This window comes from Prionailurus bengalensis, chromosome D1, assembly GCF_016509475.1.
Source record: "Prionailurus bengalensis isolate Pbe53 chromosome D1, Fcat_Pben_1.1_paternal_pri, whole genome shotgun sequence".
Classification (NCBI taxonomy): domain Eukaryota; kingdom Metazoa; phylum Chordata; class Mammalia; order Carnivora; family Felidae; genus Prionailurus; species Prionailurus bengalensis.
The window spans coordinates 25,456,468-25,475,641 of record NC_057346.1 but is presented as its reverse complement, the minus strand read 5'-3'; the positions used below and the strand labels follow the sequence as shown (position 1 = coordinate 25,475,641).

The window sequence follows — 19,174 nt, the reverse complement described above, 5'->3', positions numbered from 1 at the left end:
AGAGATCATGACCTGAGCCGAAGTCGGCCGCCCAACCGACTGAGCCACCCAGGCGCCCCTCACATACCTTTCTAAACATGAGAACTCCATATGTTTGTGATTTCGTGTTGTAAAAGTATTCCCCTATTCCCTCTTTTCCAATTTTGGGGGCAGGGAGAAGGCAGACAACAGACAAAAGCTGTGAGGTCTGGCAGGGTTGGGTGGGGAAGGGCGAGGAGGCGGTTGTGAAGAAAAAGCAGCAGGGAGATGTGGGCGGGGGAAGACAGAGGCCTCAGACTCTGAAACTTTGAGAGGTGGAGCTCAGGAGAGGTCATAAAGTACATGAGACCTTGACTGGAGGGCTAATGGAGGTGGTCAGCTGCTGTGCTGGCCATTAGAGCTGGCTCACCACCGTCAGAGTAGAGCAGGGAGAGCGTGTGTCCATCGTCCTGGTAGTTTCTGCGTTTCCTGGTTTTTGTTTTATCTGTTTGCAGTATCATAAAGGTGAAGCATGTAGGCTTGGCTATGTCCTCTGACAGCCCCCGAGAGGCCAGGGAGGAGTGCTGTTCCCCAGGCAGCTCGTCACCTTGTGTGTGGTAGAGCAGGGCAAAATGTGTGCTTTCCCTGAGACGCCTGGGGGAGGGGCCCCAATCCTTCCAAGGCTGTGTGGCTGCCATCTTTCTCTTGGTGGCCACTGGCCAACCGCCCTTGGTCCTGAAGCTCTGCCCTTGGCTTCCACCACTCTGTACACTTTCTTGATTTTCTTCCTCTGTCTTCAACAGGCCCTTCTTTGCTGTTTTTTCCCCTTTCATGTCTCGTGAAACTATAGGCAATTTTACAGACCCATTTTTGATCTCTTTTCTGTTTTGTCTGAACAGCCATTTTTCTTGACTCTGTCCTCTCACTGGACGTTCCGCGCCTCCAGAGCTAACTGTGCCTTTTCTTGTCCTCTCCTATCCTGCATTCACCTTTGGGACCCCCCGCCCCACCAAGCTGTTTTGTCATCACTCCATCTAAACACAGCTAAAGGTGAAATTCTCTTCCTCTCTCCTTACTTATGTACTTAAACTCACCTTTTGCATTATTATATTATAAAAGCAAGCATTCTGAGCCTTATCTGGGATTTTCCCTTTTTCTTCATCTCCTGTCAGTTAGAAAATCATGTTGATTCTCCCTTTGAAACATACTTACGTTTCTTGTTTCCTCTTCGCCTCTGCCCTCACAACCCTGATCTAACTCTGCCCTTGTACCTGGACCCCTGCTCAGCACCAGAAATAGCGGGACACCAGTGATGCACTCAGGTGGGGGACAAAACGTAAGGGGTGTCCCAGTGCTCAGTCATCAAGCTAAATGAGATCCTAATGCAATATTTTCTTTTGTTTACAAATTTTTTTGAGGCTTATTTATTTATTTTGAGAAACAGAGAGAGCGAGCAATGGAGGGGCAGAGAGAGAGGGAGAGAGAGAATCCCATGCAGGCTCTGCACTATCAGTACAGAGCCCGATGCGGGGCCCAAACTCACAAACAGTGAGATCATGGCCTGAGCAGAAACTGAGAGCTGGATGCTTAACCCACTGAGCCCCCCACATGTGCCTTAATGCAATATTTTCAACAATCAAAATTAATGCAAAAATTAGTATAAAAAATAAAAACTTTAAACAGAGTTAGGATTAGTAGTGCTGCTTTTTTTCTTTCTGCCTGAGTCTCCAGGAGGGTTCCGTGAGGTACTCTCGTGCCTGTGTCAGCTTCTTCACCTTCTCCTGCCCAACCCATCCTACCTGGCACAGTCAAATGAGTCTTCTAGAACATATTGATGCACGTGTCACTACCTCTAATGCAACCTCCGAAGCCTTTCTCCCGGAGCCAGATTCCTGTCTGGAATTTATGGCCCTCAACAATGTGATCTTACCCTGTCCCACCAGCTTTACTTTTTACTAATTACCCTCCATGGCAAGCGTCCACGTTGTTCAAGAGCACACTCTTCCCACATGCTTATCACCACCGAGCAACACGGTCTTTATCTCTCTAGATCACCTCTCTGAATCTTTCTTATTTCTTCCTTAAACAGATTATATGTTCCTCTTCACCTTAAGGTAGTGTGATCGTCTTTTTTTTTTTTTTGCTCTCTAGGCCCTCCACCAAGTGTTCTAGGCTAAATCTTACTCAACCTTTCAGTTACCTTAATTTGCTTCCTCCAGGAAGTATTACCTGCTGCCACTCCCCTCCCCCTGCACATTGGTACTTAACCCTGTCATATCTCCTTGCTGTAATTTCCTGTTTACTTGTCTGTGTGCTCATGAGGGTGAAGTTCATTTCTTGTTCATACTGTGCTCTTAGCATCTAACATAAAACTTGGCATAGACCAGGTGCATGGTATAAATTTGTTCCATAAATGCATGTTGTCATAATTTGTCAAGTACCTAGCCCAGGACAACAGTTACCCTTCTTCAGAATCTGTACAAGAGCCAATAAGCTTCATGTTGGGCAGGTAGAAGCAAAGACAGTCTGAAACCAAATAGAACCGGGTGTGAATTCTATATTTATTATTTTATTAGCTGTGCGGCCTTTGGACATTTACTTATTCTCTAAATGCCTCAGTTTGTTCTTCTGTAAAATGGGGATACAAATACTCATCTTGCGTGATTGTGGTGAGGATTCAACGTGACCATTTCTGCACTATGTTTAGCACACCAACTGGCATAGGGCAGGTGTGTGATGTGCGTTAGTTCCTTTCGATAATTGCCTGTGGGATGAATAAGAAGGACCCGTCAGATGGTTTTCTTCAAACTGTGACGGGGGCTGCAAATGGCGCTTGCATCGCATGAGTTCAACCTCCAGTTGCAGCCAGGAAAGGAAGGTGTCAGCGAAGAGACTCAAACTCATTTTGGGTGGCGCTTTTTTAAGGCAACGAGGTGGGGGCTGGGCAGCCCAGATTTCTGACCTGTTAGTAACCTGCTTCTTTCTCCTCAACTAAGACAGTTTCATAATGAATTGGAACTAGCTATGTGGTTCTTTTGAGTAAAAACGTCATTTTCATACTCTGTGAAATAGGTATGAAGTCAGTTTGTGAAATGTCTAATAAACAAGCAGGTGTCTAGATAACGAGAATCATGGTGCTTCCAGGAGCATCTGTTAGTAAAGATGTTTGTGGTTCACGGTAGGCTTGGTGCGTTATGTCCTCCTAATTCTTAAAAATAGGGTCCTCTGGTTCCACTGAGGGCAGCTCAAGAGGAAATAACGTCTTAAAAATAGATTTCCATTTATAAAATAATGGATGAACTATCCCTGACAACAAAGAGCCTGGTTTCGGGCAGGAGGGATTCCTAAAAAACAAGAAACAAAAAACAAAAGTCAACCGCATAAATTCAGTCTGATGCTGCGCATGGTTGTTAATCAGAGGCTGGGAGTTGACTCACCACACCGCTACATTGTTGTCATTGCCCGGGTCTGGAACCTCATTGCTTTATCCCTAACCCACTAAGTACTTCTTCTGCCTTCCATCTCTCTCCTGCACTTTGCGTCTAGATCATTTTCCTTCAGCACTTCTTGGCACTGTATATCTTGCCATCAGTGGCCTTTTCTTAGCAGAGAAAGTCTAAACTTTTAAACCTGAAAAATGTGTCTCTATCCTATTTGCTATTGCATCAAAAAGAATGAAATACTTAGGCATAGATTTAACCAAGGAGGTGAAACACCTGTACTCTGAAAACTGTAAGGCATTGATGGAAGTCTTTGAAGATGACAAAAACAAATGAAAAGACATACAATGCTCATGGATTGGAAGAATTAATATTGTTAAAATGTCCATATTACCCAAAGCAATCAACAGATTCAATGTAATCCCTATAAAAATACCAATAGCATTTTTCATATAACTATAACAAATTCTCCTAAAATTTGTGTGAAATAACAAAAGACCTTGAATAGGCAAAGCGATACTGAGAAAGAACAAAGCTGGAGGTATCATAATCCCAGATTTCGAGATACACTACAAAACTATAGTAATCAAAACCGTATGGTACTGGCACAGTACTGAAAAATAGACATATAGATGAATGGAACGAGATAGAGAAACCAGAAATAAACCCACACTTACATGGTCGATTAATCTACAACAAAAGAGGAAAAAATATCCAATGGGGGAAAGACAGTCTCTTCCACAAATGGTGCTGGGAAAACTGGACAGTGACATGCAAAACAATGAAACTGGACATTCTTACACCACACACAAAAATAAACTCAAAGTGTATTAAAAACCCAAATGTGAGACACAAAACCATTAAATTCCTAGAAGAAAACATAAGCAATAATTTCTTTGACATAGCCTTTAGCAACATTTTCTAGATGTGTTTCCTCAGGCAAGGGAAACAAAAGCAATGATAAATTTTGGGGTCTACACTAAAATGAAAAGCTTTTGCACAGTGAAGGAAACCATCAACAAAACAAAAAGACAACCCACCCAACGGGAAAAGATATTTGCAAATGGTACATCCGATAAGGGCTTTATATCCTAAATAATAAAGAACTTATACAACTCAACACAAAAAAAACCAAAGTGCAAATAATCCAGATTCTTCTGGGAAGAAGACATGAACAGACACTTGTTTAGAGAAGACATACAAATGGCCAACAGACACATAAAAGGATGCTCAATATCACTAATCTTCAGGGAAATGCAAATCAAAACCACAATGAGATATCACCTCACACCTAAAACACAAGCGACCACAAGCATGGGCAGGGATGTAGAGAAAAAGGAATTCTCATGCACTTTGGCAGGAATGCAAACTGTGTTACATAATCACTGGGTAAGACAGTATGGAGTTTCGTCCAAAAAAATTAAAAATAGAATTACCATATGATTCAATGATTCCGCTACTGGGTATTTATTTACTTAAAGAAAATAAAAACCATAATTTGAAAAGATACATGCACCCCTATGTTTATAGAAGCATTATTTACAATAGTCAAGATATGGAAGCAACACCGAGTGTTCATGGACAGATGAATGGACAAAGAAGATATGAGACACACACACACACACACACACACACACACACACACACAGGAATATTGCTTAGCCATAAAAAAAAGAATGAAATCTTGTCTTTTGTGACAACGCAGATAGACCTAGAGGGTATTATGCTGAGTGAAAGAAGTCAGACAGAGAAAGACAAATACCATATGATTTCACTGACATGTGGAATCTAAAAAGAAAAAAAAAAACCCAAATGAACAAACAGAAACAGTCTCGTAAATACAGAAAACAAGCCGATGGTTGCAAGAGGGAAGGAGGTTTGTGGGATGGACCAATAAGGTGAAGGGGATTAAGAATACAAACTACCAGTTATAAAATAAATATGTCCCGTGGAGATAAAAAGTACAGCATAGGGAATATATTCAGTAACGCTGTAATACCATTGTACGGTGACAGATGGAGGCTATATTTACCATGGTGAGCACAGTGTAATGTACAGAATTGTTTTGTCACTATGGTCTACACCTGAAACTAATGTAACATTGTATGTCAACTCTACTTGAGTAATGAATGTAAAAAAAGAAATAAGTGATATCAAATGCAGAAACAAAATGTTCCCCTTAGGTTTCTACTTACCTTCGCAGGGTTTATAACAGACTACCCATTACCTATCTATACGGATTCTCTCTGTACTATCGACTGCTGTCTTAGAAGGGTCTTGCAAGAACGGTTTAGGCAAACCATACACACACTGTCCCAAAAGAAAACAGGGCTAGACAACTTAGATTTCTCCTTTATATAATTTAGAATCAAAATTTCCTCACTCAAGACCCTATTCCTACAGCTCGGGTACTTGACATTGAATTTTGAGAAAGACTCTGGGGAAATATCAAAAGATGGGGACAGATATTAACAACACACAGGGAGTCCAGGGAATATGTTTCAAATGGATTCAGCTGCAAAGGATTATTGAAGACTTACCTATTCTTGGGGATTCAAAGGCAGTTGCCTCAAGAGCTTACAATATGAAAATACAATGTCCCCAAAGTGGTTTGAACCGGAATTCAGGAAACATTTTCTGACTGAAGCTTAGGGGAGTGTTCTTGCCAATGATTTCCCTAAATTTCTTGGTCCCAAACCCAAATAGGTAGCAGAACACCATTGCTCCATTTATATTCTAGTGGTTCTCATCAGGGTCTGGGAGCAGAAGCCAAGGGCGTTAGCCTTTGCTACTCAACAACTCAAGATGACTCTGTTCAGTTCCAAGGGTATCACTACATTCTCAGCACCGTTGGCCCAATTAGAAGTGGAACAGCCCCAAAGTAAACTTCATCCAGCTCTACTTTGAATGATTTTTTGAATATTATGGAGAATGTTGTCCCAATTAACGCACGCAAAATGTCCTTTGGGCCTCAATGGTCATTTTTGTCTGTGCCACTATACTCTCTTCGTTGTCTTTACTGAGCTTAAGTGAATGGACAGTTGAAAAATGGGAAGAGAGTGTAGATAGTGAATGCTGAATCTAAAAGAATAGGGCTGAGTTTTTGTCTGCAGCTCAAGGGGAACGAGGGCATAGGAGATTCTCGAATGAGAGAATCTTACTGGAGGTTAGCAAACTACCCTTCAGGGATGAGAATACCACCTATGAAGCTACTTTTGTTAATTAGCCCCTTAACATCGATAGATTTAACCACATCAAATTCTAGCAGAGTTTGATTCTCTTAACTGAGATTTTTTTATGGAGGTAGAAGGACCATGAGAGAAGAGAGAAAGAATGAAAAAGAAAAAGGAAAATAAAGGTTGGGCCAGTGGAGATTAGACTCCTCAGGAAATCTTTCTATGAATCTGCTGCTTCTCCTTTTGTGTCTTATTTTTTAATCCTCTTGCTCAATCCCAGGAATGTTAAGGGCCTGTTACATTAAAATAATATCTACCTTATATTAGGATTCACACAGGCTATGACATGGATTATATATATTTAATTTTTAAAATTTATTTATTTTGAGAGAGAAAGAGACCAGGGGAGGAGCAGAGAGAGAATCCCAGGCAGGCTCCACGCCATCAGCATGGATGTGGGGCTGGAACCCACAAACCATGAGATCACGACCTGAACCAAAACCAAGAGTTGAACACTTAACCAACTGAGGCACCCAGATGCCCCAACATGCATTTTATATTTTATTTTGTTTTATATATAATTTTCTTACACGCATTTTATTTAATCCTTCCTACATATGAGGTAGATATTATTCCCATCTTATAATGGAGTAGTAAACCGAGATTTAGATATGGGAACAGGCCTCGGCCCTTCACTAGTAAGCGGCACAGCCAAGATTTGAATCCAGGTAGATGCAGCTTCAAAGAATAGGGTTTAAATACCTCCAAGCATGCCGCCTACACAGCCCATTTGCCTTCTTTAAGGAGTACTGGGTAGAGGCTATATTTTATGGATTTCCTAAAGCTGATGAAAGGACGGCACAAGTCCCCATCCGTTGGGAGAAGCTGGAAATTTCAGTCTGGCAATCACTATCATCAAAACTTCTGCACAATTGATTGACTGAAAAATGAGTGATTATTATTACGTAGGCCCCCTTTTTGGTTTTCCCTTGGCATTTGTCCCCTACTGGTTCCATGATAATGGAATGTCTTGTAAGAACATCCGTTCGAGGTGTTTTTACAGAGTAAGATCACATAAAAATTCAAAAGCCAGGATTGTGTAAAGATGGCCAAGATTCTGCCTTGCTGTGAATCTCGGGTCTTTATTTGAAAATTAGGAGGGGCATCTGTGTGGCTCAGTGGCTTGAGTGTCTGCCTCTTGGTTTCGGCTCAGGGTCATGATCTCCTGGTTCTTGAGCTCGGGCCCCGCGTTGGGCTCTGTGCTGGCAGCACGGAGCGTGCTTGAGATTCTCTCTCCCTCTCTCTCTGTCCCTCCCTCTCTCTCAAAATAAATAAATAAACTTAAAAAAAATAGGAAAGGTCATTGTCCAATGCTTAAAGAAATGGATGAAAGGCAGTGCATGCACAGTCTGAGTAAGAGACCCTTCTTCCCTGTGTCTGTTTTGGGGGGAGGGGTGATCAACAGTTGGTTCTATTTTGTTGTCATCTATGGATGATTCCTACTCACGTGTGGCTGTTTGATAGGAGGTTATTGTCCCATTCAGGTTAGAGTATAGAGATTTTCCTGTTAATATATTTCCGTATTTTTTTCCTGGTCACAGAGGCAGGGACCCATCAACTCCTACGAAGATCCTCGAATGGCCTGTGGTTTCCAGTCCAGTTATCACCCGCAAAGAGCTTACTACCCCTTCTGGGATGAGATGGCCACTCAGGAAGTTCCCACTGGTCTGGAACACTGTGGCTCAGGTAGGAGCATGAACAGAGGCTCGGGGTGCGGATAGAGATGAAGGACAGCGAAGTGTGATGAGGGCTGCATTCTCTGTAGCAACAACAGCTGCCGCGGCTTATGTGGGGACAAGATGCTATTGTTCTCCAGTGGAAAGTCCCCGGACTTCTCCATAATTCCGAGTTGCTTTCTTCTCCAACAACAGGAAGATGAAACTCTAGGAATGAGCCCAAGAGGGGTTGCTTCAGGTCTCCATTCTGTAAATAGTTCTGTCCACTGTGCATTTCCTGAGAGTTACCCGTTGCAGCCTCATTGTTGACAAAGGGCCTAGAAGGTCTGCGGTCCTGAAGGAAGAGCTGGATAAACAGTTGGCCTTCTTACAAAACATCATTTCTTTCATTCATCTTCTTTCCCGCATTGTCCTCGACCTCTTCGCCTGTGCCCACCTGCGTCTGGCTTCTTTTTGGTCCGTCCCCTCTCTCCCTCCTCTCAGCTCTCCTTTGCAGACCTCCTTCCTCTCCTCCCAGCATTCTCTTCTCTCCCAGGCTTGCTGCTCACGGTGCTGCCCCCTGGTGATCAGGAATCAAACTCCTCCAGAGAGTTCTCCCCCGGGTCTTGTCTCCCAAAGACCCGACAGGTTTTGAGCGTCCTTACCCCCGTTCTGTTTTGCCGAAGTCACCGTGTATCTCACAAATTCCATTAGTCTGTGCTTACCTGCTAGCGTTTTTGTTAGTTTCTTTTTACTGCAAAATGTAAACCTTGATCTGGGGATTCTGAAGTGGTGGGTTCTGCTATTAAGTTCAATGGATCATGAGACCAGATTATGTATCCAAATACCAAAAAGCCAGTTCAAATCTGTATTTTCTTCTAGGATGAATTCTTAGCCTAAGAAATCTCATTACTTTCACAAATGGAAAATATATAATTCTGGGGGCGCCTGGGTGGCTCGGTGGGTGAAGTGTCCAACTCTTGGTTTCAGCTCAGGTCATAATCTCATGGTTTGTGGGTTCAAGCCCCATGTTGGGCTCAGGGCTGACAGAGCAGAGCCTGCCTGGGATTCTCTCTTTCTTTCTCTCAGCCCCTCCCCTGCTCACACACTCTCTCTCAAAAGAAACAGATAAACTTAAAAAAAATAATAAAATAAAATATTTAATTCTGAGGCTAACATAGGGAGAAAGCCACTGGGGCACTAACTTAAATGCAGCTTTTTGTTCAGTGTTTCTTTACTCCACATAACGATATGGTATACTACTTTTTATAATAGTGGAGAGAGAACACAAGTGTTAGTTTTGTTGCCCATTCTTCGTCTTTGACCAGAAATACCAAGACACAAAGCAAGATGCTGTAGCATCTTGGTGGGAGTTGGAAGGAAGGCATGTGAGTTGCTTTCCAGTTGCCTGGCTCTTCTCTAGGGCCGAATGAAATCAATCCTTGTGTTCCCTAGTCTCTCAAGTCAATAGCCATTGATATTTGTCATATTCTTCGGGGCACTGCCCTTGGAGTTCAGACATAAGACATTATGCTGTCACTTTCTGCTCGGTTCTCCCAAGCATAAATACAAGTGTCTCAGTAACTATCTACCCATTTAAACAGGAGACAGGGAGGATTTTGCACCTGTTCACAGGTTAGACTTAAGGACTTAAAATTCTAAGAGATAAACAAAGTCATCCTTTATGATTCTAAACAAATAGATCTTTTTAAATAAAAAAAAATTTGTTTTTGAGAGAGAGAAACAGGGGGAGAGGGAGAGAGAGAATCTTAAGCAGGTGCAGGGCCTGATGCGGGGCTCAATCATGACCTGAGCTGACATCAAGAGTTGGATGCTCAACTGCCTGAGCCACCCAGATGCCCCTAAACAAATAGGTCTCACTTGTATAAGCAGAAGGTCAGAACGGTTGTGCCTCTATTTGTATAATTCTTGAAACTTACCAATGCCGCTGGGCTTAAGTCTTGTGTCTTCGAATGCAATCCAGGTTAAAGTTACCTTGCCTTAACCCTCTCTGCTCTAGACGGTGCTTTTGTTTGCTGCAAGTTACGCCGTGTTAATAGCCGAGGTTATTCCACACTGGTCCATGGCCTCAAGATTAGATGTCCCTTCTTCATAGCTAAAAGACGTGGTCCTTTTTTTTTTCCCAGCTAAGAACTACATAAATTCCCAAGCAAAGATGGTTTTTTCATTCTTTTCTTTGTCAAGGTCCTCAAAGGCAAAGGAGGTTTTTTTTCGGAGCCAATGACACAGTGTCTGTGATGCATGGGAAGACCCTCTCAGGGCAAAACTGCTTTAAAATGCAAGGATTCAGAGCCATATGATACAGTCGTTTTCCCCACTTCGTCCCTTTTATTGTTGCAAGAAGGAGGGAGCTGGGGTCACCCAGACTGGTGGCTTTTTAGTAAGATGGGAAGATGGGTCCTAAAAGGACCTGGGTTGTCAACAACCACAGCTCAGAAAATACTAGAAAGCCTCCATGGGGAGCTGTGCCTTGGTCGCAAATGTGAGGTCCACAGTTCCCTCTGCCCTAGGCTCCCTCTGATGGAAGTATCTGGCAAGAACCCTGAGCTTTTGCAGCCCCTCCTTTGCCTTTTGAGCTGTCCAGACGAAGTAGTTGCAGCGATTATTTCTGGGCTGTGGTCCAGCCCTCCTCAGTGATGGGTGTCCTTTGGAAGGAGATTTGGGGTTATAGAGAAGGGAAATGAAGATGTGGACCAACCAATGATTTCTCCAGCTGCAGCACATTTCCTTGGAGATGTGTTGAGTAAGAAGAAAGAGAGAAAAAAAATACGCTACATTTTTTTTTCATCTCCTTTTATCCTATTTTTAACTTCAATTTCCTTCCCGTCCTCCGTCTCATGGCCACTCCCCACCCCCGCTCCTGTCTCACGTTTTGTGCTCGCAGAAGGGATGAATGAACTTCTTTTCCAAGGACTCCACATCTGTCAGTGACTGGAATACCCAGCAGGAGGGGCACTCCAGGAACATTAGGCCCTTTGCTAATAATGTGGCTCCTATTCAAGGAGGGGCAGAGGCTGAGGAGGAGGAAGGCGGTGAGGGAGGGAGAGGGAAGAGAGAGAATGAAGCGAAGAGAAGCCGTGAGTGGGAGAGAGCCTGCCAGGTGAGCGGGGAAGGGGGGGGTGGGGGGGTGGAGGAGGGGAGAATACTCAGTAACCAAGAGAGTCAAGAATGGGTTGGACAGAAGAATAGACAGTAAAAGAAGCTGCTGAGGAAGACAGTGAAGGGTGGAAATAGACAGGAAATAAAGGTATTGGTAGAGAAGTGGAGGAGGATGGGAAGAGAAAACGAAAGCTGAATGGGAAGGCAGACGAAGGGGAGCCCGGAAAAAGACAAGGCGAGAAGGGGAGGGGAAGATGATATGATATGAAAGAGCACAACAGATGAATCTGAGGACATTAACTATACGGCTAAAAAGGGAAGCCACATTTGCATGCAATTGCCTGTGCAGCTGTACATTTCTTCATGACAATCTTGTAGTCATCATTTTCTTTTATTTCTACCTCCGCCTCCCGTCCGCCTCTTCCCCCTCCTCCCTATCAGCCTGGAGCCATTCGCAAGAGCCAATGGGGACGGCGAGCTGGTGTTCTGCATGAATGAATGGCCCTTTCTGTCTCAGCTCTTCGTCATCCCTCTGTCAGGGAGCCTTGTGAATCAATGGAGCCCCTTACACGAGACACGGCCGAAATGTCTGTTACTGTTTATAGTCTGACTGGAGTGGAGCCCACTGACCCTGCCTCCTCTCTGTTCCCGTCCTCTCTTGTGTCCCCAACATCAGCCCTTCCTCTCAATCATCATAGCTAGAATCACTTTTTCTGTCAGTCTCTGACTTCTTGTCCCTAAGAACTCATTGACATTTCACTGCCATTAACTATTATGACTAGTTCCTAACCGCAGCCCTGTTGAGAAGGGACGGAGTAGATGGCAAACCATTTTGGGATAGGGCGAGTGAGCTCAGAGTGGTGCCAGACCCAGCTGGAGCCACGCCGTGCCTGTTTTCCATTGGGAACTAGAAAACTGACATTGGAGACCCAACTGAACACCCAGGCCACAAGACCACAGTCCATCCCTCTGATTAACACCCGTCCATATTTAATGTCAGTATTATGAATGACAAGAGTGCATATCAGAAAATACGATGCTTATGGAGCACCCTTCCAGAGTGATATCCTATCAAGTTATTTTTCATTTCACGGGTGGATTTGTCTTGAATTAGCCAAACTTATGGATATGATGCTGTAACCGGGGTTCACTTTTCCGAAATAACTGCTTAGGGCCATCTGTAGCTGCAGAACACAGTATACCCAACTTATACCCTTATGGGAATGAACCTATAGTGTCATTACCACGGTCCTTGATTTCAGAAGTAAGACCTTCTTGTAGAATGCACCTGGCATGCTTTTGGTCATCAAACACGGTAAAAACGTCACCTGCTCACATTTACAGCATACTTTCCACTTCTTAATTCTTCACGAGAGAGGAAGTATATAGAGTATGTTGGTAAAGAATCCAGATTCTGGAGCCAGATTGCTTGGGTTTGCACATCAACTCTTCCTAACCGGGTGAGCTTAGGCAACTTACTTTGTCTCTGTACTTCCATTTCCTCCTGTACACCAGGGGTTCTCAAAGTGTCAGCATCACCTGGAGGGCCTGTTGAAATGCAGGTTGTTGGGTTCTATCCCCAGGGTTTCTGATTCGGTGAGTCTAGGGTAAGGCTGAAGAATTTGCATTTTTCACAAAGTCTTAGGTGCTGTTGCTGCAGGTGCTGCTGGTGCAGAGACCACACTTTGAAAACCACTAACTTAATCTATGTAAAGCTCAAAGCAGTGCTGTCACTTAGTAAGCACGATATGAATGTTTGCGATCATCACTCCTTGCCCCGAAATGTCCAGAAATGTCTGAGTATCACTGAGTCATAAAGTGACCCCACTGATTGGTTGAACACTTTGGGTGGTCAAGTGCCATCCACTGGAAACAGAGACGCACGGAGAAGGGGAAGACTCACCCCTTGTCTCGAAGCAACGTTGTTCAAGCGTGTATGGGGGGGGTACGTTTACACAATAGAAGAAATGGTTCCCGTGTGAAATATGATATAAGATAATGTTTGGCAGCGTGTGCGACTTTGGATCTCACTCTTTAATATTTCCGCGATAAATTCACTAGTAAAATGGTAGAACGAAAGAATGTCTTTCTCAAATAAACTTTGGAAGTTCAAGTGGGAGATGTGCCGGGAGACTGAGTTTCTGGTCTCTCCTGGGGCTTTGTCGGAGGGCCGGGGCGGCTGGGAGAGATCAAACCCGGGCCAGTGTTTGGAAAGGGCTATTGACAACCAGGTGGGAAGTTTCAGCAGGAGAAACATGCCTCCAGTTTGGCTTTTAAGCGTTGAGAACATTGAGAGAATGCCAGGCACACTTGTTGAATGGACATTCACCTTGCTCTGAAATGTTTACTCTCATAGCAGGTTTGGCCTCTCAACCGACTATCTCAGATGGCCCTGCGGTTTTAAGGAACAGTATTTTAAACACTGTCTGCTACACATATCTGGTCTTTCCTCATTCGGGGTGTGTTTTCCTTCTCTGGAGGACCTGTTTCAGTTTCTTGGTTCTTTAAAAGCAGTTCTGATCCTGTGTGTGTATGTGGGTTTCTGGGCTGTTGTGATGTGCATCATTCCTCTGGGGGAAAATTCTGACCTTCTCAGATGCTGACCTGATAGATGCCGCCTTTGGGAAGGAGGAAGGTCTAACCGTGTCTTAGGTTTTGGCCATTCGCAGAAGGCTCTGGCTGGGGCCCAGCTGCCCTGACAAGTCACATCCAGGGGACAAGGCTGAGGGAAGCTTGATGCAAAAGTACCCTCTCCCCACCTGCATCCCATCTCTGAGAGGACCAGAGAGGACTAGAGGTTGCCAGGAGGGAAAGAAGCAGGGCCTGCCTTGCCCATGTAGTGCATTAGGAAGAGACTCTATATGCAAAAAAACGACCCTCCACCCTTCCTATATTATTCTGGTCTTCCGGTAATGACATGTCTACAAATGCCTGACCCTCTTCTCCATAAACGAAGGCTATCGCTCTGGCCATGGACTCAATTTGCTCCTACTCGCCAACGTCACATCGCCTCCTCCTTTCTACTCCCACCTCCTGACCCCTTGGCAGCTTTCGAGCCTGGGCTATCTCATCTTCAGATTACAAGAACTGATCGGAAGAAGTTTGAGTGTAAGCGGAAGGGTGTTGAGTCCAAACAAAGGGTTTAGCGGTGGCATAATGGAAAAAGAGCATCAACGTGCCTGGAATCTTGTGACCTCACCTTTTACAGGTGGGCTACGTGTGCTGATTGCAACCAGAAGCAAGGCAGACCCTGCTTCTTTTCCTCCTTTTAAACGGGGGTAACACTTAAAAGGCCATGACCTATAGCAGGTGGTCAATAAATGTTACCTTCCTTCTTGTGCATTTCAGCATGATTTCAGCATGAGCCAAAGTAACTAGGTGCCCCACCCTTATCCAATGAATCTTGCCCACTCATCTTGCCCAAGGGCAATTTTCTCACACCCTCCCATTTTATCCTTTATGTGTCTCATTTCACCAGTGAAGGGAGAAGGGAGCCTGGTAAGGACCAGAAAGAGAAGCTCCACCCCCACCAGGGACCAGAGACTCCTCTCTCTCTCTCTCTCTCTCTCTCTCTCTCATGACTTCAGCAGCCCAGAGCGGTAAGCAGTGGAAAGGTCTTCACAGATGTGAATCATCTCTGTAGGTGCTTGGGGAGGAAGGACCCCCGGAAGAAGAACCCGTTCGCGGAGTTACAATCAGAATACAAGCATTCTGTTGGCTACCCTCTCTGCATTGCTTCTCAAAAATCCTAGGATGTAACAACATTGCACTGAAAATCCCAGGGGGCTGGGGAGGAGGAGGGGAAAAAAAAAAGTTCTCTGAACTTTTTCAAACCACAAATATTTGGTCCGAGTTGGGAAAAGGTCCCCAGGGCACCGAGTTCTTATTTGATTCAAGCAGTTTGACCCCTCTTCTGGCACTCCTCGAGTGGGGGGTGGAGGGTGGCTGGGGACGGTGGATGCTGCGCCTGGCGTCGGCCCCCGCTTGGCTCAGCCGGCCCCGCTGCACTCTGTGAATGGAAAGCTCTGGCCGGGTGAATGGTGTGGGAGCTGGAGTCCGGCAGGGAGGAGAGGGCTGCGTGGGACCGTGCAGGGGTGGGGGGCTGGATGAGCAGAGACAGCCTGTTTTTCTCAGTGTCTGGCCGCGGAGAGACTCTTACTCTCTCTCTCCAGATGTTCTCTGTGTTTATAGCTGCTGAAGCAGGCGACCCAGCTCCCTCATTAATAAGTTTCTTTCTTGCACTGCGGCCAGGGGTCTGAGCCTGGAGCCCGCAGCTGGAGGAGGCTCGGTGGGGGAGGGCCGCCCGCAGGGGGAGGCGTCTCGCTCCCTCCCCCAGCCTCCGCGTCCCTAACCCCTACCCCGCCTCCCTCCTCTGCAATCCTCCCAAAATACACGAGCACACAAAAAGAAAAACACCAGCAGATTTTTTATTTCAGAGAGTAAACACTTGGGCCATGGGGGTCTGGAGGTTATGGGAAAAGAGGAAACCATCAGGCTAATCAGGCAGGCACACACTTCCCCTGCTGAAATAAAACAGAAATCATTGCTCCGAAGGGCTGGCGGGTTAACCCCCGCGCTGCCAGCGAAGCTGGCGCGGGCGGCGGAGAGAGCCAGGAGGTAGGGCGCTGGAGGACGAGAGAGTTTTTAAATCTAGATCCAGACAGGGAGGAGAGGAGAGGGGAGTGAACTCCCTGGGCCTGAATGCCTTCCATTCAGTCTGTGGTAGCACATCTGCCCATGGCCTGGCTTTGGCAAGAGACGGTTGGAACAGAAGAGATTCTGCACTGAGATGCAGTGTTGCAAGAGGTCGGAGGGAGTTCTAGGTAGGTCAGGGAGATAGAGAGATAGGTAGGGGAGCCTAACGCTCTACCCAGAGCACACGTGTGGATTGTTACCGTTTAGAAACGAGCGCGAGGGTTTTCGGGGTCAAGGTTTTGGCCCTGCTGCCTACAAGCTCTGTACCCAGGGCCAAATCACTGAGCCCTTCTGAGCCTCAGTTTGCCCATTTGTAAGACAATAGTGCCTCCCTCACAGAATTAGGGTGAGGAACAAAACACCACACTGAACATGGAAATGGCAAACACCAAAGTCAATTTCATAGATTGCTGTAAATTGATCAGGTTCCTGTCTCCTTCTGCCCCCTCCCTTCCATTCATTCCTTCCCTTCTCTCTTCTTTCTCTTCCTCCCTTCCCCCTCCCTCCCTCCCTCCCTCCTTCCTTCCTTCCTTCCTTCCTTCCTTCCTTCCTTCCTTCCTGTCCTCCCCTCCTTTCTTCCCTTCCCTCTTAAATGCCTTGCTTCATCTTGGACCTTCCCTCCCTCGCCCTGTTGCTCTCTGTCTGGAGAGCATAAATATCTCTTGGGCCAGAGGTCAGAGGCCAAACATGAGTCCTAATTGCGCTGTGAGAGAAATTACCTTTCCGCTGATGTATAGGGCCACCTTCGGCTCTCCGAGGCTGCCAGTGTGAGTGGTCCGGCAGCTTTCCGTTCAGACCCTGCCCCGGTGTGGCAATCTAGTCAGTTGACCACCCCCTGTCCCAGATCACTGGTTTATAAAAATAGGGGCGTGCGTCCCCCAGTGCATTCCTGAACACCCCAGTGAGATGCACTTCCCACCTCTGTGAAAATGAGTGGCTCTTTCGGACTCTCTGGCTGCTGAAGAAAATAGACCTGTGGGACCTCTCATCCTTGCAGGGTGGCATTAACCAAACAAGACAACAGGGCTACTGATTCCCCAGGCTGTTCTGCCTCTTTCCCACGTCTCCCTGGACTCGATGCAGTGGTGCTTGAGAAACAGAGGTGTGGGCGATTTGAATAGCCACAGAAGCAGGGTTTTGGTCACCTTTGCTGTTCTCTGGATTTCTTACCCGCTTCATACATCGTGTTAATCAACCCTGACAGCTTTCTGCCAAGTCTCAGACCTGCAGATTCTCATAGAGCAGGGGTGCTTGACCTGGCTGAGACTCAGAAAGGCGTGATGCCTCCGCGATTGCGTGCAAGGAGTTTTCCAAAGGGTCTGTGGCTTTCCTCTGGTTCTCCAAGTGATCTGAGACCCCCAAGAAGTTAAGAACTACTGCTGTCCAAGAGAAAAGGTACTTTTGTACCCCCTGCAGCATTCAGCACTCTGTATGTGGAGAGTATGCAAGGCCTATTTTGTTGAACTGGACTGAATTCTGCGGTGGAAGCTTCCTTCCTATCAATCCTTTGTCACCACTCTGGCCAGGCCCAAGAGAGTGTATTTAAATCTGGAAGCTGAGTCTATCCCATTGTGTCAGAGACACTGGGCATTGAAGTCTTGGCTGAAGTCCAGCCGCATCTCTCCTTTTTCTTTTCCAACACCCCCTTTCATTTCATGCTCTTTTAGAATGATCTCTTCAGGGCCACCCAGGTAACTCAGTCGGTTAAGCGTCTGACTTGATTTTGGCTTAGGTCATGATCTCAGGGTCGTGGGATTGAGCCCCGCATCAGGCTCCGAGCTGAGGGTGGAGCCTGGTTGGGATTCTCTCTCTGTGTCCCTTCCCCGCTTGCACTCTGTCTCCCACTCTCTCAAAATAAATAAAATAAAATAAAATAAAATAAAATAAAATAAAATAAAATAAAATCTCTTCAAACGTCCATGAAGGTTATGGATTTGCGGCCTCTCTCCTGTGAGGTGGAGATGGGGGAGGGGCAGAGCACTCTAGGCCACTTCCGAGTGCCGCAGGAGAGTCACCCAGTGATCTGCTTCTCACAGACTTGCCTCTGGTGACAGACCAGCACCGCTATCCTCCGGGGGGTGGAAAGTGAGCCGTGGAAACACTGCCTCCGGAGGGGGCGGGAGTCCAGAGCTGACACCCCCACCAGCAACGTGGACAGAAACAATGATGGCCCACAAAACTCCAGAAGCTGCATATTCCCAGCCAACCGCCTCCCACTCTGGGCATCCTTCAGGGTCTCAGCCCTCATTTCTGACCTTTGGCCTCTTGTGGAACCATTGGCTGTTATATCCGCACCCACAAACTGGCTTGGCCAAATGGAGACCATTTTCAGAAGTCTTCCATCTAGGGAGAGAGATTACCCCACCCTGGGTCGGCTACTTTGAACGGCCCAGTGACATCTCAGCATTTTCTTCTTTGGTCAGTACAGGTGGACGTTCTTAACTGAACAAGGCTTAGGGCTTACATCGCGTTCATAAGTTGCATGTTGGGTTTTATAATGAAAGTGGCTGACATGCCTGCGGCCCTGTTTGTGGACAGTTGAGTAAAGACTGGAAAGAACAGAAGAGTTGTGTCTGCTTCAGCCATACCTGAAATATTCAGGGATTTCATCAGTACTTTGTGCTTTGAAAATCTGAGGTTAAAGTTACTGAACAACAAAGCCAACCTATTGTGATGCAAAATTCCTTTGACTCTTAGTTTTTATTTTTTAATTTTTTTTCCCCAGCATGGTTCAGCTCCCTCAGAATTTCCAGTTAGATAGCTGTGCCTGTCTCTATTTCCTGTGGCTTCTCTACTGATTAATTAAAAGAATTAAGAATATAGAGTAAAAAATAGTCCATATCCCATTCTTGTTTAATTTTAAATATTCTTATTGTGCAAGAGAAGGCCTGCCTTCTTTCTAGAATAGATTGAGAGGACAACTAATTGCCACTCATTAAATACTTTCTGTATGCTAAGAATCGCACATAGGTGGTGATTTCACTCTTCAAACTTTCTTGTGAGGGTGACCTTATGACCCATTTTGCGGATGAGATGAATGAGGCCCGGAGAGGTAACTTTGCTTCCCCAA

The 19,174-nt window shown here is 45.6% G+C and overlaps 1 protein-coding gene across 3 annotated transcripts in view; it reads left to right on the top strand.

Annotated features, from left to right (window-relative positions):
• The window catches only part of ETS1 (ETS proto-oncogene 1, transcription factor), a 131,936-nt gene that overhangs the window by 22,048 nt on the left and 90,714 nt on the right, over positions 1-19,174 (top strand). For all 3 annotated transcript variants that reach the window (XM_043579799.1, XM_043579793.1, XM_043579794.1), the window contains exon 3: positions 8,176-8,320. In XM_043579799.1, the coding sequence (XP_043435734.1) occupies positions 8,176-8,320 (145 nt within the window). The remainder of the gene's footprint in view (positions 1-8,175; positions 8,321-19,174) is intronic.